The following is a 24,843-nucleotide window of genomic DNA, read 5'->3' on the forward strand; positions in this document are numbered from 1 at the left end:
GTCCGAAAATGAATAATAGATACGGATTGGGGCTTCTGGGGATTTGGTCCAGTTTTCTGACTTTCACATTAGGTTGTGGGCATGGGTAACTTTTCATTTAAAATACATATATTTTCTCATAATACTGAATGGGTCATCAGAGAGCGTAATTCTGTCCCACGTTCCATGGTTGACTGATTGGCTTGCTGTACCTGACCATGTGTTTTGGTGATAATTGGCTGCTTGGTGAAATTCATCTGGTGGCATCATGGCCTGTTTGACCTCAGGAAGTGAACGATGATTCTTGGGAGGTAGAACTTTCTTTCCTGTGGTTTAAATGTGGGGCTTTATCCAAAGGCAGCTATGACAACCTTTATTTGTATATCTCAACAAATTAATGAGTGTTTGAGAACTGACTCATTTATTTGACTTTTAGTTAGGTAGTGATTAGATTATTATTAGTGGAGCTAAGTTTGAAGATGCCTTCAGTAGAGCTGCATTGTGCAATACAGTAGTAGCTTTGAAAAGCTGAATAAAATTAAAAGTTCAGTTTCTTAGTTACTCTAGCTACATCTCAAGTGCTCAGTATTCTGCCCTATGTGGCTAGTGGCTGTCATATTATTAGCACAGATACAGAACATTTCCAACATTGCCCAAAGTTCTGTTGGACAGCAGTGAATTTGTAGAGCTTACCTATCTGTGAAGAATGCCCTGTCCCCATGTAAGTGAGAGTGGAGAAGGCAAGGCCAGATAGGCAGTCAGTAGTGTGCTCCTGAGAGTTTTAATCCCGTGTTCTACAGCTAAAATTGTTTGGGAAGCCAAGTATACATATTTACCCTCTCTAAGCTTTGTGGTGCTGAGATTACCTGCAGTTTACCAACCTACAGGTATATGCCAAATTAAACCTGTGTTCGTGTATGTGTATGTATGTGTTTAAGGAATATCTAAAGTAATACCTAATTTCTTGTGTGACTGTGTTAGGCTGTTCTTATATTGCTATAAAGAAATATCTGAGACTGGGTAATTTATAAAGAAAAGGCTTTATTGGCTCATGGTTCTGTAGGCTGTACAAGCATGGCACCAACGTGACTTGGCTTTTGGGGAAGACTCAGGGAGCTTTTTTTACTCATGGTGGAAGGCGAAGTGGGAGCAGGCATATCACATGGTGAAAGCAGAAAAGAAGAGAGAGGGAGATTGAGAGGGGAGGTGCCACACTTTTTAAGGACCAGATTTTGTGAGAACTCACTCTATCGTGAAGACAACATCAGGCCATGAGGGATTCACCCCCATGACCCAGACATCTCCCACCAGGCCCCACCTCCAGCATTGGGAATTACAATTCAATGTGAGATTTGAACTGGGACAGATATGCAAACTGTATCAGATTAACATTTCTTTGAATACTGTATAGGAAAGGCTGATTTGGGGAGATTGGGTTAAATTTAAAGTTGATTTGTACCAGTAAATTTAATAGAGTTGCTGAAAAAGGCTTTTAGTGGGATTTTTTAGCCTGACTTAGCAGACATGGAATGACAGTTTCACTTGAATTTGATCTGCTTGGCCATACCTGGAGTATTGTGTTCTAGACACATTGCGCACTACAAGGAGACTAGCCAGAAGGATGGATGAGTGGGCTAGAGCCCATGACACAGAGAAATTGTTGAGTGGCCTGAGGATGGTTAACCTGGAAGAGATAAAATTGAGAACATGTATTATACCATTTTCATATGCTTTGAGTGTCAGTCAATGGAGGAGAATTTAGAGACAAAACTGGGTCCAGTGGGGAAGAATTTATGGCAGGGTAGATTTCAACTTAGTATTAGGGCTCATTATACCAAAAAGGAAAAAGCTTGTCCATGAGGTAGTGAATTCCCTTTCACAGGAGGTGCTCAAGGAGAAACTGGTTAGGGTGTGACAGAGGAGATTCATTCAGTGGATCAGTGGCCTTTGGGTTGTGGTTGGTACTGTAGTTCCACCATACCAATCCGCTCAGCCCAGACAGCGTTTAGAAATCTGCATGCTTTTGGAGATAGGGAGAGTCTTTTGTTGGTTGGTTGGTTGATTGTTAATAGTGCCTGCAGTACTGTGGTATCTGGGTCTCATGATCTCTAAAGGCCTTTTCCAGTTCTGGATTTTTATGAGTGGCTTCTTAAGTACATGTGGCTAATGGCTCCTATTAGCCAAAAGGGCATTTGATCCAAGTTCGGGCCTAAGTATCTTTCATTCTAGAATACTGCAGCCCTCTAACTGTTCACCCTTCAACCTGGTTTACCTCTCTGCCATCCACCTTCTTTGCTTTTCCCAGATCCATCTTACTCAAATGCAGAACTGATAGCACACAGCTGCTTAAAAATTTTTAATAATATCTCATTTCCTACCAGGATAAAGTCCAACTTTTTTGCATGTCATGCAAAGCCCTTTTTGGCCTCCTTCTGTCTTGCCAGAATTCATTTCCCACTAATACCTGGTTCTTTAAAGCATTCCCATGCTACACTCATGTCTTCATCCATTTGCCTTTATTTTTCTTTGTGTGCACACCCTTTCTACTTTAAAGTGTTCTTGCTTATGTCTTGTCATACCCAAGAAGGCCCTATGAAATTCTACTCCGCTTGTCTGCAGCTGTGTCCCCTCCCTGCTCTACCTCTTGCAGCCACACAGACATTCTTGCTCTTCCTCTAAGGCCCCTACCCAGTTCTCTTCCCTCTGCCTGGAATTCTTTTCTCCTCATTCTTCATCTACAGAATTCCTGCAAATCCTTCAGGTCTCAGTTGTCAGGTCAGCTTCCTAAGGGAATCTTCCCGTAGCCCCAAGATTAGTTTAAGATATTTCCCTGATAAATGATTGCATAGCATCCTGTAATTTTCTTATGGAAATTATCCTCCAGTTGTAATTATAGAGCCTTTTGAGCATTAATTCACTGACTGTTTTCCTTGATAGAGTTTAAATTCTGTGAGATCAAAGACCGTGGTTCTTGTTCCTTACTCTAACCACAGTATCTCCCTACCACAGTGTCTGGTGCATAGTAGGTGTTTAATAAATATTAGAATGAATGGATAAAAAAAAAAAAAAAAAAAAAAAAAAAAGAAAGGCTTCCTAGATGCCCTGGGAAGTGTGCTGGACATTTCCTCCTAAAACTTCTCTCTGTTTTATGTCCTGTATTCCTCTAAGATGTGCTCTGTATATGAGTTCTTCATATGAGAAGTAGGGCCATTGGTCTTACTTTCACCTCTCCACATGTTGGATACTTTAATTAATGTTCATCATGAGAATCCTAGCTCATTTTATTTCATTTTGTATCTATCTCTACCCTTATACTCCTTTACTACCCCAGTCAATACGGGAAGTATTTTTTTTAATGTTTTTTAAAAATTTTAATTTATAAAATTTTGAAGCATACTTTAAAGGTAGAGGGAGAATATACTGAACCTACAGGTACCCATACTAAACATCGACAGTAATCAACATTTTGTCTTTTTGTTTAATTTATTCCTTAGGGGAGTTCTTTTGTTTTTGTTTTATGTTTTTTTTTAAAATTCTAAGGTGTGCTGTAACTTTTTGTTACTGTTTTTTATTAGAAGTACTGCATCTGTTGCTGTACATTGGCATGACAGGTGTTCTCATCATAATAAACAGCTACTAGAGACATATTACTGGTTTGTTAAGGTCTGTTTTTTAGCAGACTTTATTGGACTTATGAGCTTGTATTATTTTAGTTTCTTATAGAAAAAAATATTAATACCTTTTCTGAACAAATGCCAAAAATAATTTTATGATGATGGAAGTAAGGCAAGTGATTTAATGTACAGAATTTCATTTTACTGGCCCATTCCCCTGCAACCATGTTTGTATTACTTAAGTCACTGTTTTTTTTTTAAATTATTTTTACTGAGGTATAATTTACACACCATAAAATTCACTAATTTTAAGTGTATGGTTCAATACTTCTCAGTAACTTTAGAGTCGTATAACCATCACCACAATCTAAGGGTTTTGTTTTTAGAATTTTTTTTTTAATTGTAAATTACAGTATTTTAAAGAATAAATAATTGGGCATTTGTTTTGTCTCTTCAAAATCTCAGTTAGAGGCCCCCTCTCTTACCCTTGGCTTATTAATACGTTCTTAGTGGCATTTCATTTGGTGGTACAGGTGGCACATTCAAACAGGATGCTTGTATCTGAGTGAGCAGCCGGCGCAGTAAGAATGACAACACTGTTGCTCTCTGCAGATTGGCTGGACCTGCCGCTCTGGTGCTAGTGCTGGCTTGGTGGCAGAGGGAACAAGCAGGAAGTAGAAGAGGAAATGAGATGTGGGTGGAGTGGGAAGAGAGGACAGATTGGGGAGGGAAGGGAAAATGGAAGACAAGACAGACATAATGGGAAAGCCCTCATAGTTCTAAGAAGATGCGAAAAACTTGCTATATTTTCTGAGTGAGAGCTTATTTGTTAAAACCCGAAAATGGAAGAAAAAAAAAAATGCCTCCTGGGACAGTTTACAGTACTTTGGGCTTCCTTGCGTGTTCATTTTTCTCTTTTGTATGTTCATATTTCTATTTTGTATGTAATCTTTTGCCCCTTCTTCCTGTTTGAGTTTTAATTTTCTCATCTTCCCTGGTGGGTGCTTCCTCAGGCAGTAGTGTAATGTTGCATGGTGTGGCTGAGTGAGCTAATATATTAGGGTGTTTCTGGTGCTTTCAGAGCACACAGGGGAGGAGGCATTGTTTGCCTTAGGGAGCTTGTATTCAAAAGGTCCTTAAACAGTGAATGATTCACGGGTTGTAAGCAGAAATAGGGAAGTAGAATTCTGAGCTACAGGTGAAGTTCAGATACTGTATCAGCCCATGGCCATTGCCGTCAAAAAGGAGAAGCTGAATCATGACTTCCATTGTCATTTTAGCTTTATAGCAGGAGTTTCTTTAGGCTGTCAGAGTTATGGCTCACTGGTGTGTGTTTCCGGTTTTCTCAAAAAATGCACTTGATTTTAATGCCAATGCAGAAAGATATCCCCTGCTGCCTAAGGCATCTTTGCCCATTTTAGCAATTGGAATCTAGTTCGTGAAGCAAGTGTTGAACAGTCTTCATGGTAGAATGGCACTAAGTAGATGTATTTTCTATATCTCTGTCTCATGGAAACTATTCTTTGAATACTTGCAGATAATATTTCATTAGTAATAGGGAGAAATAGCACAGTAAGAGCTTTAAAACTTTTGTTGAATGAATGAATACGTGAGTAGAATGAATGATACCTGTGTTGGATGTGACTAAGTATGGTCCTTTGTTTCAGTTCTGAAGTTTCAAGTTTCTTTTAAATCTTTTAAATATTCAAAGATTTAAAAGAAATACCTGAAGTTAAACTGGAGCTCTACGTTTTTGATCTCTTTTAAATATGCAGCCCTTCATGATAGGAGTTAAAACAGGAACACTTTGCACATTTCCAGAAGAAACATGTATGTTGCATTCTGTATGTCCTTCCGGTGTCTATGCTAACCAATATCATTATTGAGTATAGGAAAGTAAAAGGTGGAAAATCCCATAAACATTTCTATCCTACTTTTTGTTTATTTTCCAAGTACTGCCATTTCTCACCACCTAGAGAATCACATTGCCTTAAATGTGAGCATGAGCTCTGTGTTTGGCACATAGTAAGTGCTCAGTACACATACGTGGCCAGATTGGCTTTAGGGGAACCTGAAATGACAGTTGCTGGCCATTTTATTGACTGTGCCCTTCTGTTCCTTCTAATATTTTCAAAATCCCTGAAGATTTTTACTCGCTTCAGAGAAAGAAATTTTTTTCTTACATGGTGGCAAATTTTATAAGGAGTAAAGGAATGGAATGGACATATCTATAAATAGACTTTGGGATTGCTTCTTAAGCTCCTGCTTTGAAACTGGAACACCTACAATTAAAAAAAATAAAAAGTATATAGTTTAATAATCAGAGTCTATTAAAAGCTTAAGATTCAATGGTCTATTATTTGACATTTTTCTTTCCATTAGTCATAGACATAAAATACGCATTTCTATTAGGAAACCAAGAGTGAAAACATCACATTGTAGATAATTAATTTAAAGTGGTTTCCTTTTCCACCTGGCCTCCCCATTCCCCTTACACAGCTCAGAGGTGAAAATAATGGTCACCCTAGTTAATCTCAGTAACTGTATATTTGAGGGTTTTGGAAGGGGGACCAGGTGGTTCATGGAGAATTCCACATTGAACTGATAGCTCTTTGTATGTATTAAGCCGTGTGGTAGTTGAGCTCGTACTCACCTCAAATAAGTGAAGAAGTTAGCTAAATTTCTCAACTGAGATTAACCAAAATAAGACTCTTCAGGCATACAGGAGTACTTGTTTCACAGCGCAGTTCCTTTGGTTCTTCATTCACTAAACCAAGTTGAAAGAAACCCAGTAAGACTGATTTTAAACCAAAATTGACTGTAGATACTAGAGTGGTCAAATGTTTTAATGGGAAATAATATTTGGAGGGGGTAATTCTTGTAAGCACTTCTGTGTCTAGATATATATGAGTGCCCCTGTACAGAGTTTTCTGTGCTACTTTTTCTGTTACAAAAATTACTAACATCAGTTCTTACTTACTCTCACTGGAACTGAATCGTGGATGGAGGGATTTTCCTGCACTGTCCATCCTAGTTTTTCGAAGAAAAAAAAGTATCGTACACTTTTGTGGGCTTTAGTTTTTCTGTTGGATTTAAAAGAAATACCTGAAGTTCTTAAACTTGAGTTCTACGTTTTTGATCTCTTTTAAATATGCAGCCCTTCATGATAGGAGTGAAAACACGAACAATTTGTACATTTCCAGAAGAAACATGTATATTGCATTCTGTATGTCCTTCCGGTGTGTACGCTAACCAGTATCAGGAGAAAATTTAAAAATAATTGCTTCCAGGAAATAATTTTTAAAAATTTTAATGTAGACAGCAAAGAGAAAAGGGAGTGGGTACAAAGAAAGCAAGTGGGATGGGTTGTGTTTTGTTTGTTAGTACTGATAGCAGATATGTGGTCAAAGTGTACCATAACTTTAAAGTGAAATTTAAGCTGTTGTAAAGGAGCATTCTTCATGGGGTCACAGAGATGGTACCTGCAGTTGGATGCCCAGTGACTCCTCAACTTTGTGGACCCAGATATACCGTAGACATCTAGTCATCCATCACCTCAGGCTTGTATTGGAAACCTGGAGATCCCCCAAATGCTGTTTTGCATGTAATTGAAGTTAGAGGACATGTTAGGAAAAGCTGTTCTTGACTGAGTAGAAAACAAATAATTGTATTCTGTTTCTGATCTTCATTTATAGCACCAGCAACAAGTGGTGCAGGCTGTGGAACGGGCCAAGCAGGTGACCATGGCAGAACTGAACGCCATCATTGGGGTACGTGGCCTTTCCATTTTAGCTCTGATCTTAGTGTTTGTCATCAGCTCTCTCACTCTCTCTTTTCACATTTTGTTCCGCCAAAGGGGCAAAAAGCAATAGATGACTACAAAATGAAATTAAGCACTTTGCCTTCAATCTCCTGTGAAATTTGATGGCTGCCTCAGAAACTTTGGATCACATTCTCACCAATTTAAGTTGATGTGTTCATGAAAACTCTCCTCTAAAGAGACTGGATAGCTCTTTTTCATATTTCTTTTCTTTGCAGTCAGCTTCTGTTGCTAACCTAGGCCAAGAAAAAAGAGATATAGATTACCATGACGTTAAAATGACCTGGTTTCTTTTATCTTTCCTCAAATAAACCTGTAGAGTATCTTACTATCATTTTTAATGAGATGTATATTTTCACATCTCCCATTCTACGTACTCTTCCTTCCCCTGTCATGAGTGGCTCTTACGGGTTAGTGTCCTTTTGAAATAGAAATAATCGATGAACTACGCTTTAAAAAAAAAATCAGTGGCCCATTTAGAAAATCCTTCCTAGCAATAGTGGCATTAATGTTGCATAGAAATTATGCTGGAATTCATGGGTTTGGGCAGTCACTTCAACTCTGCTTATATATATATATTTTTTTCCTCAGATTAATGTGACAGGCAATAAAATAATGTGCTGAAACTTAGAAATAATAATAAAGGCGAGAAATCATAGCTGTAAAGAGCATAATATTCACCTCTATATTTATGCAGATTGTACAGGCAGTTTCTTGGGTTATTCTAATGAAGACACTACAACTGTACTTTCCTCTTTCTGTCCCCTCCCAAATACTTTCTTTTGTGTATAGATTATACACAAAAGTCTTTTTTTTTTTCTGTCAGTGTATCAAACATACTTTGAAATGCTAATTATTTCATTTACTTTCATTAAAATTCAAATTGCTGAGTGAAGATGTGGATAAGGGTCGTCTGATAATCAATCTGAAGTGAAGATATTGCTTCAATTATTCCTCTGTCTTTTAACAAGGAAATCAGGACTCTGGGATCACTGCTGATGTTGAGGGCGCAATAGTCTGATTGTAGCTTGTTTTTTAATGGGCTATTTGGAGCTCTATTTTGTGTCCCTCTGACAAAAAAAAAAAAATGGTAGGAAATTAGCAGATGTAATGAATGGAAAAGAGTGAGCTTTATTTCCTCCAAAGTGCCCCTTGGAAAGAAGAGGCTGAATCAGAAGAAGCCATGTAGAATCATGAATAATGTTTGTTGTACATTTTCTGTGATGGGCAGGAGAAGGGACGGATAGTAGAGATGAATACATTTCACAATTGGTTTTCGTTTCCAAAAACTCCAGGAAACAGCAGTATATTAAATTTTAAAAAGCTGAGAAAGGTTTAATTTTAAAGTTAAGTGTATGTGTGTACGTGTGTGTGTGTATATATATATATGTATAAACCAGCTGTGCTCCCTTGAAGTGTGTGTACAAGTGCAGGTGTTATATTCACTGTGGATATTTTTGTTACCAAATCTTCCAGGGCTCAGAAGGGATAGAACCTACATTTCTCTACCGTCTCTACTGTTTAACATGGAGAGAATGTGCAGAGCGATCCCTGACAGGAGAGGTTGCTGGGTCATTTTTAGCTTAGTGTTTACTGTTTGTATGAATGGCTCAAATACAGATAGCCATCCAGCCTCATGTCTGATTGGCAGCCTTTTCTAGGAAAACAGAATGGGTTATTATTTTTTTTCCTTTTTTTGAGTATTTCAATGACTGTACAGTGGAGAGATTAAGCTAAATAAAAAACGCTTTGTTTTTGTGTTGGATGTTGCTTAATATGAGGGAAGATATAAAATCATAACAAGTTCCCTTCCCTTCACAGCAAGAATATTTTTAATATAGTTTTATATTTATTCATTTTTATATACTTTATTTGGAATGGAATGGCAGATTACCTTTTCTTGGGGAAATGAGGATTTATTAGACTGCAGCCAAGTTACTGACATACTGTGTTTATATGGATTTAATTATTAAAATAAAGCTAACTTAATTTTGTGACCTAAAAACTTAATCAAAGAACTAACTCAACAGTACATGCTGTCAAAGTAGCGTTACGTGCTATCAAAGCAGCATATACTTGGATATAGTTGGATCTGATGAACATTCCAAACTCTTGGTATCTGAGCAGAAAATGGAGGCAGAAATCACATAATCTGACTATTCCGGAAAATAGCTTGCAGAAATAGGAAAACAAACCCAACAGTTTTAGGGAGCCACAAACCAAGTGAGAAGGAAAGAGCTCAGTTACAAACTCACTTAATGAATTTTTGCTGCTGATGTTCTCTCTGTGTTTTTAGCCATGGTAGTGGTTTGCATCCAGTAGTTTTTGGAGTTGTAACATTGTAGTATTTTAAAGGCACTTGCTGTTCTCTGTCCCTTGAGCATAGATGGCTGGGTGAGATGGTGGTATTTTGACCCGCTACCAAAACCAACTAGGAGTCAGTTTTTAGATTTTTGTTACTTGGTTTTTAGAATGTAGTCAGCAGTGATTTTCTGCACTGAAGGAATGACAGTTTTCCTATGAGAGGCAAAGACCCGTCTAAGCCCCTGCAGCAGACCCTCATTTATTTATCACTGCATATGTGTCTATTTTATATGTATGCGCACCATCCAGACAAGAGCAAACGTTCCTAGATTTAATGAAATCTGATGAAGCACCTTTTTAACTCTGCAATATTATTCTACCTTCATTGGTAAATGAGCCAAACCAGTGATCCATGCAGTTTAAATGCAAAATGCTGAAGTGAGCCTGAAACCTGGAGAGGCGGCTGTTCTCTTGACAATAAGCTGGTTGTGTTTAATGGAATGAAACATAGTTATAATGATTTCTTTCACAGGTCATGTTCAGTTTAAAACTGTTGATAGATTGAAATAAGTTAAATATCATTTATCTTTTATTTATAAGGAAGAAAATAGGGAAAATTCCTGTGTTGGCTTCCCATCATTGATATTTTGTGTTTTGTTTTGAATTGGCGGTATTACACATTTCCTTCAGGCCTTCCCCACGTTCCCCCAGATGGGCTAGGGGAATGTTATGGATCTAGTTTGATTTTGTCATGTGTCCTGCTAGCCACTGTGTTTTTAAATTAGAATCTCTGCGAGATCACACTGTTGGAACAACACACAAATTGTAGTTTTAAATCAGTAATATGATCTAATTAGAAATGATGTTTTCATTTCCTATATTATTAAATTGAGTCATCTGACTATCTTAAAATGCTTTTTAAATCCATTACACTATATAATCAGTACATGCTGTGTGAATGTGGTTATGCTTAATTAATAAAGGAGGCTGACTTGGAACCTCATAAGAATTTCACCAAAGAAACTACCATTAAGAAAAAAAGTTTAGTCAGTGTGAATAGCGGAAAAGAAAATGTTTGACTTATGAAAATAGACAATGTGGTTTCCTTTGGAAACTAACCCACTTTTTAAATCTAACTGAGGAAAAAAAAAAATGATAGAAATGTATGCGTTTGGAAAAAAGCACACCCCCACCCCCAAAAAACCCTTAGGAAACAGGTATGCCATGGTGTTGTAGGAATTGCAGTTTAGCACAAGAAATGCTGAACCTCAATTTTTAGCAGTGACATTTTAATGATAGGAAGTCTGCAAAATTATTTGCCATCAATTGTGAAGGCAATAACAAGCCTTGGTGGTTTTTCACACTCTCTGTGTTAAGTGCTTTCAGAATGACAGCGTAAACTGTGTTAGAGAACTCCAAGGAAGTAAAACTGATTAAAATGTTCATGCTTGAATGGTGCTGATGGAATAGTTCATTTGGACTTTCTCTACCTCCTGCAGCTCAAGCTGAAATATTAAAATTCAGTGGATTTAAATCTCTTTCCTCTCAGCTCAGGAAAAAAACATTACATTTTAATAGGTTTTAAACCCATAATTCATTGGTTTGGAGCAGCACTATTAAATCTATTTAAATATTACTTGTATTACTAAGGAAATGATTTAAATGCCTTTGCCTTTACCATCCTATGTGTTTGACTTAGTTTAAAAAAAGAAAGACAATACCTTTGGGGTCCCCCTGCTTAGTATTTTGTTTTATTCTCCTTGTCATATGATTGAACCTTAAATGTGTGCGTGTGTGTGTGTATGTGTGTGTATTCTACATTGACAACGTGGCAAGAGGGTCTTGCAGTATGACTGTTTAAAAATGTATGTCTCTTCTTTTCTGTTATAGATTTCAAAACTGCCATTTTAACTTTTAAAGGCATTTGGATGAGCCACCGTGATCGTTTTCCTTGTATTCTTTTTAACCAATTTAGCCATTAGGCAGAAAGGGAAAGATATAAATATGTGGGTATATATAAAAATGTGTGTGTGTGTGTGTGTGAGTTTCCCTCCCTTACATCGCAAGTGTAGGAAGTATACCTCTGTGGATACATGGCCTCCAGTAACACACAACTTGAAATTAAATTTAAAAATGTATGTTTTTTACAAAAGTATTCTCCTTCCTGGGCCCACCGCGTACCCCTCAGTTCCTTTCTCTCTAGCCTTTGCCACTACAACATGTGTCCCACAGCTTGACAGCACCTCCAGTCAGCCACAGCGCGAAGTGCTTGCTTTCCCCCAGTGCTTTGTGGGAAACCTTTGTGGAAATCCACCCTTCACTTCCACAAACACAACCTTGGACGTGCAGGAATTACAGCCGCATTGGATAACCCTGAATCCCACAGGGAAACAGAGTTAGTGGAATGCTCCCCGCATTCTTTGTGGGGGGGACACCTGTAAGATGCCTTCTATACAATTCCGTAAGAGGTTCAAGTAAGATGGAGCTTCAGTTGCCCACAGTAGTGATAGGCTGCAGAATACGTGTTTAGTTTGAGTTCTCCCCCTTCCGTGGTTCACTTTTCATAGGTCCCTACTCCTGTTCTGTGATCATTTCGAAATTACCTGCAGCCAAGCCCTGTCCCTCCACTTTACTGGCAGACACTTAGGATTTGATTTTGTAGGCCTGAAGCTACTTAAGGGGGCTTTACAGTGTAGGTAGGTAATTGTAGTCATGTACTAGAATCAGGGCTCTTTTTCTGATGTGAGTTTTGTGTGTAAAACATATTCTTTAACAGCTCAACTATATAACTCGGCTTTTGTGTTACTTTTTAAATAAATATTCTTCAGTAAACTTACAGGTGACCCTCTATCTTTTTCCGCTTCTTGCAGCTGATTACTGTTGGTGTTTTCTAGATGTATGTACTACAGAATGAAATTAAAAATGAGCTATAAAATAGATTCCTCAGAGATTGTTATTTGCGCTTTGTTACTGTCTTTACTGAATAGTGTGCCTGGAGCTTAAAGGCTTTATAAAATATGCTGGCCACTGTCTGCATCGTGTACCCACACAGCTTGCGCAGTAGGGGAAGGGGCTGGCTTGAAGATTACACTCACTTGGAGGGCTTTGCTTACCTGCACTCACCAAACTCATGGCAGGAAAACCAAAGCAGTTGTATATCACATTCTTTCTTTTTCTTCTGTGAGTATGCCTGCCCCTCACCCTTTTTCTTTTCTGAGCTGGTTCATTTGCTATGGAGCGGGGGACTACATTATTGAATGATGTATTCATAATCTAATCTTTCTGCTACAGTTTGATGAGGCTCTAAGAGGCAGTAATTTCCCTTCTCTCATAACAAAGACTCTCATATATTTAAGTAATTTAAAAACTCTGCCTGCACTTCAGAGACGCCCAAAAAACACTAGGTAAGGAATAGGATTTCTGATTTGTGCTTGTGATGTACTCTCCATTATTTTCTATGACAAAGCTTCTCTGGAAGAAATTTCTAGAAGCCAGTCTATCAATCCTCTCATCTCCAAAACTGGTACTAGCCAGCAGTGCTACAGTTCTTCTTTCTGTTTGGAGCTGAGCCATCCTTTCCTCCTCCCCCACTTCCATCGCTGTAGAGTTGAGTTCAAAGTGTTATAAGAGTTGCAGAACGTGTCTGGGTAGATGTATCTGAGGAAGGGATATGGGCACTGGATTCCGCTGAGAAGAAAGTAGTTTTCCCAGATCCACAGAGCTCGGCAGGCTGAGGTTATGCAGACGTCTGAGGAACTGTTATATAGAAAAACAGACTAAAATAGAGAATAAGGCAACCTGCAAGCTTGCAGTTCCAGAGTGTCACCCCATTTTGTAGGTTGTTTTGTTTTGGTTTTGTGTCCACGTTTGTAATTCTCTGATGATTTCCTGCTAGCAGTGTTTCTACAAGCAGCCTCATCAACTTCTATATAGTCAGAGACCTTTTTCCTTGTGGTGTCAGACTGCTTTGTGCCCCTGGAAGCTGAGACGGAGGGAAGAAGCATGGGCTATGAGAGGCAGTCTCACACCAGATAGGCAACTAAAGGGTTGATGACTGTGGTTAATTGTCAAGCACTTAGTTGAGGTTTTTAAGGACTTTCATTGCCTTGAAGCTCCCTAAGAAACCAGTTTGAGAATCCTACTACCCCAAAATGCATTTGTGGTCTTAAGTGTTGTCCTTAAGACCTTTGTGAAAAGGTTAGAACTCTTTAGTGAATAGCAAGAGTTATTTAATGATATGTCCATTCATTCATTCATTCAGTAAATATTTGAGTACTTTCACCAATGTCCTATTAAAGGGGCATATTTTATTTTCATTTTGAATGATATTTTAAATTGTCTTCTGAAATGATCCTCAAGTTACATTTAAATCATTCTATTACAATTTTGGTGGCTGTAAGCTTGCTGATATTACCTTGTACTACAAATAATCAACTTTTAATTAATGCATTTTAATTTCAATAAAGCTAGTTTCCATGGATAACAGAGCAAAGAGAAACAGTTAATAAAAAACATAAGAATGAGGCTGCATACATTTACAAATTTGTATTTTTTATATTTGCAGATATATTTTCAGATATTTAGATTAGGAATTTAGAAATTCATTATTGATATTCTCTATTACATCAGATTTATTGAGATGTAATCTGCAAAAAGTAAAATTGACCCTTTCCAGTGTGTAAGTCTTTGAGTTTTGACAACTGAATACAGTTGTGTAACACAATCAAGATACAGGGTAGTTCATCCCACCCCAATCCCTTGTTAGTCTTTGTAGTCAGTCATTTTTTTCTATCCCAGCCCCCAACAACCGCTGAAAATGTTTCTTCTTCCAAAGCGAGCCTTTTTGACAATGCCATATAAATGGAATTACATATCATGTAGCCTTCCGAGTTTTCTTCTTTCACTTAGCATAAGGCATTTGTGATTTGTCCATGTGGTTGCTCGTATCAGTAGTTAGTGCCTTTGTATTGCAAAGTGATATCTATTATATGAATATACCAGTTTATCTGTTCACTCCTTAAAGGACAGTTGGTTGAATAAAGCCATGAGAAACATTCTTATTTGGATATTTTAAGTAAGTGAATGTAAGTTATATATATCTTTTGAGTGATTACCTAGAAGTGGGATTGCTGAGTTACATGGTAAGTGCACATTAAACTTTCCAAGTAATTGACATACTGTTTTTCAGAGTGATTCTACTATTTTGCAGTTTCACTAATATATTACATGTGCAAAAACCTTTCCTCTACATCTTTGTCTGCACTTGGAATTACAGGTTTTGGGGAGGTTCTTTTAGCCAAGTACATAATAGTACTTACTGTGTTTTTTATGCATTTTCATAACGATTAATGGTGTTAAGTGTCTTTTTTGCTATCTCTGTATCTTTTCTAATACAATGTCTGTTCAAATCTTTGCCTCTTTTTTTTTTTCATGATTCAGTTTTATTATTGAATTTTAAGGGTTCTTTAATTTTCTGGATTTTTTTTGTGTGTGTATTTTGTAATTCTTCCAATTTATAGTTTAACATTAAACTTAGGCATTTTAAAATGTCAAAGTTAAACTTAGGCATTTTTTTTCCTTTATGGACTTACTTTTGGTGTTGTCTGTAAGTAATCTTTGCCTAACCCAAGACCACAAACATGTTCTTCTGGGGTTTCTTGTAGAAGTTTTACATTTGGGCCTATGATTCAGTTTAACTTTTGTTTATGGTAAGATATATGCATTAAGTTGAGGGTTTTTTTTTTTTTTTCAGATGGACATGGATTCAGTTTTTCAAGCACTATTTGTTGAAAAGACTATCCTTTCTCCATTGGTTGGTCTTTGCACCATTGTTGAAAATCAATTAACCATATATGTATGAGTCTGTTTCTGGACTACTCCAATCAACTGTTGCTGTCTCTTTTGCCAGTGCCATACTGTCTTGATGACTATAGCTTTCATTATTGATATTCTCCATTCCATTTTGCATTTGTTCTTCCTGTGCTTCCTTGCCCTTTGCAGCACTCCTCAGCACTTCAGGTCTTTATCATCAGTATATTAAAAGAGTGGCTGATGGATGAAGGGAAAGGGTCTAAGCTCAATGTAAACACTTTCTGTCATCAGAAATGGTGTCTGTTCTGCCTCCTAACATTTCTCTCAAAGTTGAGAGTATTTTTCCATCTCCTCCTGGTCCAAATAACGCCTTTAGCTAGACTCTTCCAGCCTTCTCCTGATAGGCTACCTTGTTTCTGCATTTGTCTTTCTATATTTCATTCTACACACAGCAGCCAGAGTGACCTTCTTATAAAATAGAAATAGGATCTATTGGTCCTCTCCTTAAAGCCACAATGAGTGGGGTGGTGCCATCTATATATATAGTCTCAGCTACTCGGGATGCTACAGGATCACTTGAGCTCAAGGGTTCAGGACCAGTCTGGGCAACAGCAGGGTTTCATTTCTAAAAAATTTAAAAAACAAACAAATGAAAAACCCCGGAAAATCTGATGGCTGCCCCTTTTATTTAGAAAAAAGTCTGAATTTCTAACCATGGCCTACAAGATTCTTCGTGAGGTGACCCCTCCTTCACCAGCCTTTCCACTGTCACATACCACTCATGTTCTTCATTCAGCTGTCCTTAAGCCACGTTGGCCCCTTCCTTCTGTCCCTAGATCACTCTAAGTGTGTTCTCGACTGAGGGTTTGTGCACCCGCTCCTCTGTCCTCTGGAGGACCCGTCCTCTGGATCCTAGAGTGGTTTTCCTTATGCCTCTTTTCAGAGTGTCAGCTCAGATGTTATCTCCTGAGGAAGGACTTTCTTGGCTGGCACTCTTTTTACTCTTTACTTCTAATTCATTCTCTGTCCCATTAGTCTGTTTTATTGTCCTCATTGCACTTACCATTGATTTGTTATGCGTCACTTTCCCTTGACTAGCTAGTGAAATCTCATTCACTTTTATAGCCATGAAGCCTATAACAATAGGTATCATAATTTTCAATACATATTTGTATGATATTCAGTAACTATTTGTTCATAAATGTGCAATAATTTGTTCATAATAATTTTCCATAGATGTTTGTTAAATACTGTATTCTGGGATATTTTCTCATTTGGATATCCCCCCTACAATTTTGAGCCAAGATAGAGAAGGAAGTGCATGGACTGGTAGAAAATGCACAGTTTTGGGTTTCACTTATGATATTAGGAATTTCACTTAGGTTTTTTCATCTGTAGAATGCAAGGCTGGAACTGATAACCATTAAAGTGCTGTCTAGTCTAATGTTGAATGATTGTGTAAGCCTATTTGTTTTGATGATTATGGAATTTTTATTTTAAAACTTGGGGTTCTTTTGTGTCATAGTTATTTTTCTAGGTTTATCACCTCTATAGGCTTGTATTCTTTTCTTGAAAAAGGTGGTGGGGGCCACTAAATATAGTAGATGTGATTGAGTATTCGCTCTGTGTTAAGCATTTACAGGCATTACTTTGTTTAATCTTCACATCAACCCCATGTGGAAGGAAATATTTTTCCAACTTTACAAATAATGAAACCAAGGCTTCGAAGAGCTAAGTTGTTTTCTGAAGGCCACGCAAAGAGGAGTGGCAGAACTGGGATTCAAACTCCAGCTGACTTCAGAGCTCACACATTGAACCCTTATGCTACACTTGTCTCTTATTTATTCTCTTGACCCTGTTCTTTCCTTCACAATGGCATCAATAATCTCTTTATCTTGAGATCCACTGATAGGATTGTCCAGCCAGAGCTCAGTGTTGGAAGGAAAATGGAAACTGGGTATGCTGGGTGCACATACTAAGTGGTTAGTCTAAATTGTCTGAATTATATTAGTCCCACAGATCAGTTGAATACTCTTGACTCATACGGTGTTGCTTCCTTTCTGTTGTATCTTAACTCTTATGAACAAGAACTTAAAGTTGTTATAAACACAGCTATTAAGGCAAGTGTTTTAACCCCATGTTCTTGGATCTTCTGGAATTTCATGCTTAGGCATTGGGCTGTCAGTTAGATACCTGAGTGCTTGCAGAATTGCCTCTGTCTCTGTCTCTCTCTCTCTCTCTGTGTGTGTGTGTGTGTGTGTATGTTTAGGACTGATAGGAGAGGAGTATGTATAGTTTTTGGAGAAGAGTGTTCACAAAGGGTCCTGTGACACAAACAAGTTTGAACCCATGCCTTATTAAAATAAGATTGTGCAAAATCTTGATATGAAATAGCAAAATATCATGTGGGGTGCATGTAGACAAAAAGTATTTGCCCGTAGCAGCGTAAGGACACATTCTAGGGTGGTTGTTCAGAAACTTGGAAATCAGGAGTTTACATAGGAGGGTTTCTTGATTAAGAACTATTGTTGGTATTCTAATTGCAGGCAGCAGTAGGTGAGGCAGGGGATGTGACTCGTGGTGAAGACCACAAAGGGGCCCCCACTAGGCCAGTGGCCAGTCAGGAGATATAAACAAGTTAGAACTTACAAGGATTGCCATTATGTTGTGGGGAGTCCTGTCTTTGAAATTACTTCATTGCTTTGTGATATGTCTTCTCTGCTTCCATTTCTCTGTCTTGAGAAAACCTTGTCTGCCTGACTTGTGAATAACAATTATTTCATGAGATGCAGTAATATTGCAAGCTTAAAAAATGGTTTTGACTGAAGAGTTAGAGCTAACTGTGCCTTTGACCCCAACCTCTTAGGAATAAACTCAAAATGGTACATTCTTGAATCCTTTTTAAGGAAGCTCCATAGCTACTCTGCCTCTTGTGATTCTCATGCTTTTTTTTTTTCTCTCGGTAGATTCATAAAAATGGTGAGAGTTTATCTTTGCTCAGATTGTTTTCTGTGACCATCAAGGGCAGTGCCACTATGGTCCTGAAGCAAAGTGGCGGTAATGTTGCTTTTTTTCTTTATTTCCCTAGAGTGTTTCTGGGTTGACTCGAAGCAATTTGTAGACACAGCTCTGCACAAATTAATATCTGGGAGAAGAAATTGTTGAGAGGAAAAAACAATTTAAGTTGCGATCTACTTGGCTTGAAAGCTCAGAGGTTGTTCTTGGGTTTCCTTCAGCTAATAGCTTCAGAATGGCCTCTGAGCAAAGATAGATGTCGAGGCAGGCTTTGTTGTTTGTTGGTTCTCCCTTGCAGGCAGAGGCTACCCTCTGCTGTGAAGGCTAAAGCATTCCAGGTGCTCTTTCCAGCCCTCCTTACAGAAGAACTGTGGGCAAGTGACCCTATCCAGGTCAGTGAAATGTAAAAAGATATGGTTTTCTTCTTAAGAGAAACCCATGGAGAGGGAATTATCCTCCTTTCTGCATTTTAATATGGTTGTGTGAAGGCATGAGGTAGCGTGTGGAGCTGTGGCAGCCACCTTGTGGTGGGAGGGGATGGGATATAAGGGAGGCCACATGAATCCGGGACCCAGAGCCCTGATAATGTTAGGTCATCCATCCATCCCTGGACTTGTAGTGTGAGAAATAAAAAGTCCTTTAAAACAAAAATTCATGCCATTTTTGGGTATTCTATACCTTGCAGAGGAACTATCTTAACTCAAATATATAGTTACATGTCGTATAATGATGTTTCAGTCAAGGACAGACCACATATATGACAATGGTCCCATAAGATTATAATGGAGCTGAAAATATTTTATTGTCTAGTGACATTGTAGCTGTCATAACACCATAGTAAATTACTTTTTAAGGAAATTTTGTGTAGCAGTGTGGAGTAATTATAAAGTCTGTAGTGGTATTCATTAATGTCGTAGGCCTTCACATTTACTCACCACTGACTCATTCAGAGTAAATTCCAGTCTTGCCAGTTTCATTTATGATAAGTGCTTTATATAGGTGTACCGTTTTTTATCTTCTATACTGTATTTTTACTATACCTCTTCTGTGTTTAGATACATAAATACCATTCTGGCACAATTGCCTACAATATTCAGTACAGTAACATGCTGTATGGGTTTGTAGCCTAGGATTAATAGGCCATATTGTATAGCTTATGTGTGTAGTAGGTTATACCATCTAGATAAATATACTCTATAATTGCACAGTAATGAAATTGCCTGAAGACTCATTTCTCAGAATATCCCTTTTGTTAAGTGGTATATGACTATATATAGATGTATATATATTTCTGTGTTAATGTCATGACTTATGTATATCAAAATATTGAGAACAACCTGAACACCCAACACTAGGGGACTACTTAAGTGAACTCAGGTATCTGTACAATGGCATACCATGTAGCTGTTAGAAATGATGTAATCAAGGTGTATTAAGGATATGGAAAAATGTTCTGATACGTTGTAAACAGGAAAAGAAGAAACAGATTAAACCACAAGGTAGGTTGATGTTGTTTTTGTTAAAAATGCTAACATGGATTCAAAAAATACTGGATAGGCCCGCCATGATATTAGTAGTTTTCTTTGGCTGCTAAGATTATGTGTGGCTTTTAATTTTTTTTTCACTCTGCTTACCTTCATTTAACATATAAGTTTCTAATCTGAAAAAAGGTATAAGACAAAATTCTATTCATATGGCCATTCCTTCTTTCTTCTGCCCCATCTGAGTAAATGGTACAACTATCTACCCAGTTACTTATGTTCCAGATTCCCACGGTGTCCTGAATTCCTCCACTTAGTCTCACTCTGCTGTCTTCCATAACCACGTCTTTCTAGTTCTAGCTTCAAAGTAACACAACTCCTTCTGTTCTTTGCAACGTGTACTGCCGCAACCCTAATTGAAGTTATTCATTATTTTCTTGTTTGAACCCCTGTACTACTAACTGGTCTCCTGCCCTTCATTCTTGCCACTCTCAGATTCAGAAAGTTATTATTTTTTAGTATTCTAGCTTAAAATACTTATTAGTCTTTATAAAGGCCAGTTTAAGCTGGTTTACACACTCAAGCTTAAAATACTTATTGGTCCTCTTTATATGGCCAGTGAAATAGACTAAAATACTAAGAAATTGATTCACTTGTATATGTCAGAATGGACAAGCAGATCAGTGGGGAGAAAGATGGACACTAGTAAATATTACTGGGGGGCTGCCTGGTTATTCTTGTGGAAAAGAATTGGATACATACATGTCACCATATGCAGAAGTCAATCCTAGAATCCTAAGAACTTTAAAACTTAAAAAAAAAAAAAAAAACAGGAGGAATCTTTTTTTTTTTTTTTCTTGGAGTAGGATTTCTTAAAAGGGTCATAGAAAGCCCAACCCGTAAGAAAAAGATTGATAGTATTTATTACTCACTTGAAATGAAAAACATCTGTTCATCAAAAGATACTTTAAAAAAAAAATGAATAGACAAGCCAGAAACTAGGAGAAGTTATTTGCAACACATGTAACCAAAAAGCGATATGATCCAGATTTATACCAGTTAAAGAGCAACTAAAAGTTCAGCTTAAAAAACAAAACCAAACCCCAAAACCCACCATAGCCTAGAGTTCTCATTATTCTTAAATAAAAGTCAAAAACTCTTAGTGTGCACAGTCTGATTTCCAGAATATACTCATTCTGCCCGACTTCCCCATTGCTCACTGGATTCTCACTGGACTTCCTTTTTCTTCACTGGTCACGGCAAGCGTTTGTCTTGCTCTGGGTCTTCTCAACTGCTTTTCTCTTGCTTCTCATTCTCCTAGCTCTCTCCAATGTGCTGTTATTTGCATCCTGCAGGTCTCAGTTCAAAGGTTATTTCCCCAGAGGAGCTGCCTCCATTTATTTTTATGAATGAATGATTGCTTACCCCTTCCACCCTAGTTGAGAAAGGGTCCTAATTGGGCAGCAGGTACATCACTGGGCTAAATGGTAGGGTCTTGTGCTCCATTTCTTGATGCTAATACCATCTCCCACTGACTCTGTCACCTAGGAGATCACACATGTGAGTGTGGACCTGGTTTAGTGTTCTTCAAATTGCAGCTCAGGAGACTCATGAGTGTACAGTGAAGTCCATTCAGTGGGCATAGTGGACTTTTTAAAATTTTAATTTAAAAAGGGTATAGATGACAATAGAAAATACTAGAGTATGTTGCACGTAGTAGTGTTCGGTAAACTGTGTTCATTTACGTGTATATTCTATGTAGACAGACACACATGCACATAGACACATACACACAGAAATTGTGGTCAAAATTTTGGAAAGCAAGTCTCCTAGATGACATCTGAGGTTCATTCCACCTGTAACATTCTAAGATCAAATGCAGGATTCCTGAACAACCTAAAGTAGATAGGCTTTTTAAATGCTGCTTTACTTTAAAAAAAAAAAAAAAAAAATTAGAGATGGTGTCTGACTGTGTTGCCCTTGTCGGAGTATAGTGGCTATTCATAGGTATAATCATAGTGCTCCACAGCCTCAAATGCCTGGGCTCAAGTGATCCTCCTGCCTCAGCCTCCCAAGTAGCTGGGACTACAGGCACGTACATGCCACTGTGCCTAACTCAGCTTTACCTTTTTTTTTTTTTTTTTTTTTTAAGTACTCTGAAGTAACTAAAGAAAGCTTTTCCGAGTACAGTCCCTTAGCTTGGTGACTTTAAAGACTAAAACTCACAAAATAGAACCATTGGTATCAGTAAGATGTTAAAGACTCTAAACATTTTCCTTAAGTAGCTTAAACAAGCTTCTGGGAAATTGTATTTCCATTATTAATTTGCTTAGCTGTACATTTACTAGTAAACTTTTGGCCAATTCGTAAAATATGCTAACGGGATCACTAATGGGAAAGTTAATAAGTCAGGGTTTTTGTAGTTTTCCCCTTCTTTTCTTGCCATTATTACTTCATGAGTTAAACTACAAGTTAGGACAATGGAGCCGCTGGCACAGATCTCATGATTTGCTTGCTTTGGTTGTTACTTGCCATCCCCTTAAGACCAGTCCAGAGATTTGGAGGACTATAGAGATCTGTGGTTTGTTTAGCTTGAGAAACTTATCCTTTCAGTGATAATCTTACTTGGATTGCTCTAAGTGCATGTCTTCTTTCTGTACTAAATCTCATGTTGTAAGTCATCAGGACTGAGTTACAGATAAGCTTAGCTTGAAAAGTTTCTTCCTTTGTTCTTTTTATTCTTGCTTCTTTCCATATATTCACTTAACTTTTAGCTTTTTCTAGACATATTTGTTAAAGTAAGGTAAGAAGGGCACATCTTATTTTCCCAGCCTCTACAACTACAGGGAAATTGAATGAATAGTAAAGCAAACACTGTATACTCATCACCTAAATTTACCAGTTAACATATCGTTACTTTTGCTTTCTGTCTCTGTTTATATACTCACACAAATACATGTGCACTTTTTGAAATGTGCTGAACTGATTGAAAATAGAAGGCAGTCATGCTGTTTCACCCCCTAATATTTCAGTGTGCTTCTTCTATGAACAAGGACATCTTCCTGTATAAGCACAATACCATCAACACATTTCTATACCAGTGTTATAGTTCATAATCATATTTCTCCAGTTGTCCACAAAATGTCCTTAATAGCACTTTTTTCTTCAATCCAGGATTCAATTCAAAAATTGTTTTGCTGTCATGTCATTTTACTCTTCTTTAAATCACAGTGTCCCAAAGCATTTTGCTTTAAGATATTGGCATTTTGAAGATACCAGGCCAGTTTTCTGGACTCTTCTGCAGTCTACATTTGTCTGATTGTTTCTGATTGTTTTCTCAAGTTTAGATTTAGGTTAAGTGTTTTTAGTAGGAATACTAACTAGATGATGTGTATTTCCATTTGTATCATATCACTGGTGAAGCTAGGTGATCTGTCAGGTGATACCTGGGCACTATGAGTAACCTGTTTCCCTGCAACTTTTGACCCAGTGGTTCTAATATTGATGGCTGAGTCTGTCCTACATTAGTTAATACATTTGACATGGTAAATAGTAAATTTTAAGTTATTTCTTTCCTTTCAAATTAATATTCTGTAAAGAGCTTTTCCTGTTTTCTCCTCTCCTCGCTCCCTCACTCCCTGTGCATATGAAAAGGTGGACTTCTGGTACCTTTCCTTAATACTAGCAGTCACCATTTATTGAGTGTTTATTATTTGCCAAACACTGTGTGATATGGTTTGGCTGTGTCCCCACCCAAATCTCATCTTGAATTATAGTTCCTACTATCTCCATATGTGGTGGGAGGGACCTTGTGGGAGGTGATTAAATCAAGGGCAATTTTTCCCCTGCTATTCTTGTGATAGTAAGTTCTCACAAGATCTGATGGTTTTATGAGGGGTTTCCCCCTTCACTTGGCTCTCATGCTTCTTCCTGCTGCCATGTGAAGAAGGGCATATTTGCTTCGCCTTCCGCCATGATTTTCAGCTTCCTGAGGCCTCCTCAGCCATGCTTAACTGTGAATCAATTAAACCTCTTTCCTTTATAAATTACCCAGTCTTGGGTATGTCCTTATTAGCAGCATGAGAACAGACTAATACACTATGCTAAGGTTTTATATGCATCATATCATACAATTCTTCCAGCAACCTTGGGAGGTAGATTTTGTAACTGTTCTCACTTTTTACATGAAGAAACAGAGCATCAGAAATGTTAAGTGACTTGTTCACATAGATGATAAGGATTCCAGTGGCTCCGAGGCCACTTCATTGTGATGCTTCCCAAATGTCAGCCAGATTGTGCTTTCTCACACCTAGCCCGACTTACAGACAGGAGTGAGGCCAGCAGAACAACTGTCCATAGTAAATAGTGTCTTCACAAGCCAAGAAGTATGGCTACCAGCCCAGTAATGGGCCCTTCCCTGTGCTTACTGCTCTATTTCGGAGTCTGTTACCTCTTCCTTTTTGGCTCCTTTCAAGGTCTGCTAAGTCTTCCCTTACTTCTCTCCTAGAATGGAACAGTGTCTCCTGGTTGGATTGAGGCACACATGCTCAGAGCGAGCAGCTCACAGCTTGGCTAGCGCCTGGTGGATGAATAGTATGGTTGTAGGCTTGGGAACCAGCCAGCGCTGAACTTAGGAGCTGGCACTGGCCTGAGAGTCGTTCTCTGTCTAGTCCTTGGCCCCAGAGTGCCCCACATCTTCACCTGTTTTCTTGGGGTACCAAAAACCCAAAAACTCCATTCCTGAAAATGTATTTTTAAAATGTGTTATAACCTATTAAGTCATTATTCTTTTTTTTTTTTTTTTTTTTTTTTTTTTTTT

The 24,843-nt window shown here is 37.9% G+C and overlaps 1 protein-coding gene across 12 annotated transcripts in view; it reads left to right on the forward strand.

Annotated features, from left to right (window-relative positions):
* LOC111543379 (transducin-like enhancer protein 4) overlaps positions 1-24,843 on the forward strand; it is a 157,977-nt gene that overhangs the window by 48,998 nt on the left and 84,136 nt on the right. For 8 of the 12 annotated variants that reach the window (XM_023213339.1, XM_023213343.1, XM_023213344.1 and 5 more), the window contains one exon: positions 7,289-7,363. The exons of the other annotated variants lie outside the window; for them this stretch is intronic. In XM_023213339.1, the coding sequence (XP_023069107.1) occupies positions 7,289-7,363 (75 nt within the window). The remainder of the gene's footprint in view (positions 1-7,288; positions 7,364-24,843) is intronic. 12 annotated transcript variants of the gene reach the window in all.

This window comes from Piliocolobus tephrosceles, chromosome 14, assembly GCF_002776525.5.
Source record: "Piliocolobus tephrosceles isolate RC106 chromosome 14, ASM277652v3, whole genome shotgun sequence".
NCBI lineage: Eukaryota > Metazoa > Chordata > Mammalia > Primates > Cercopithecidae > Piliocolobus > Piliocolobus tephrosceles.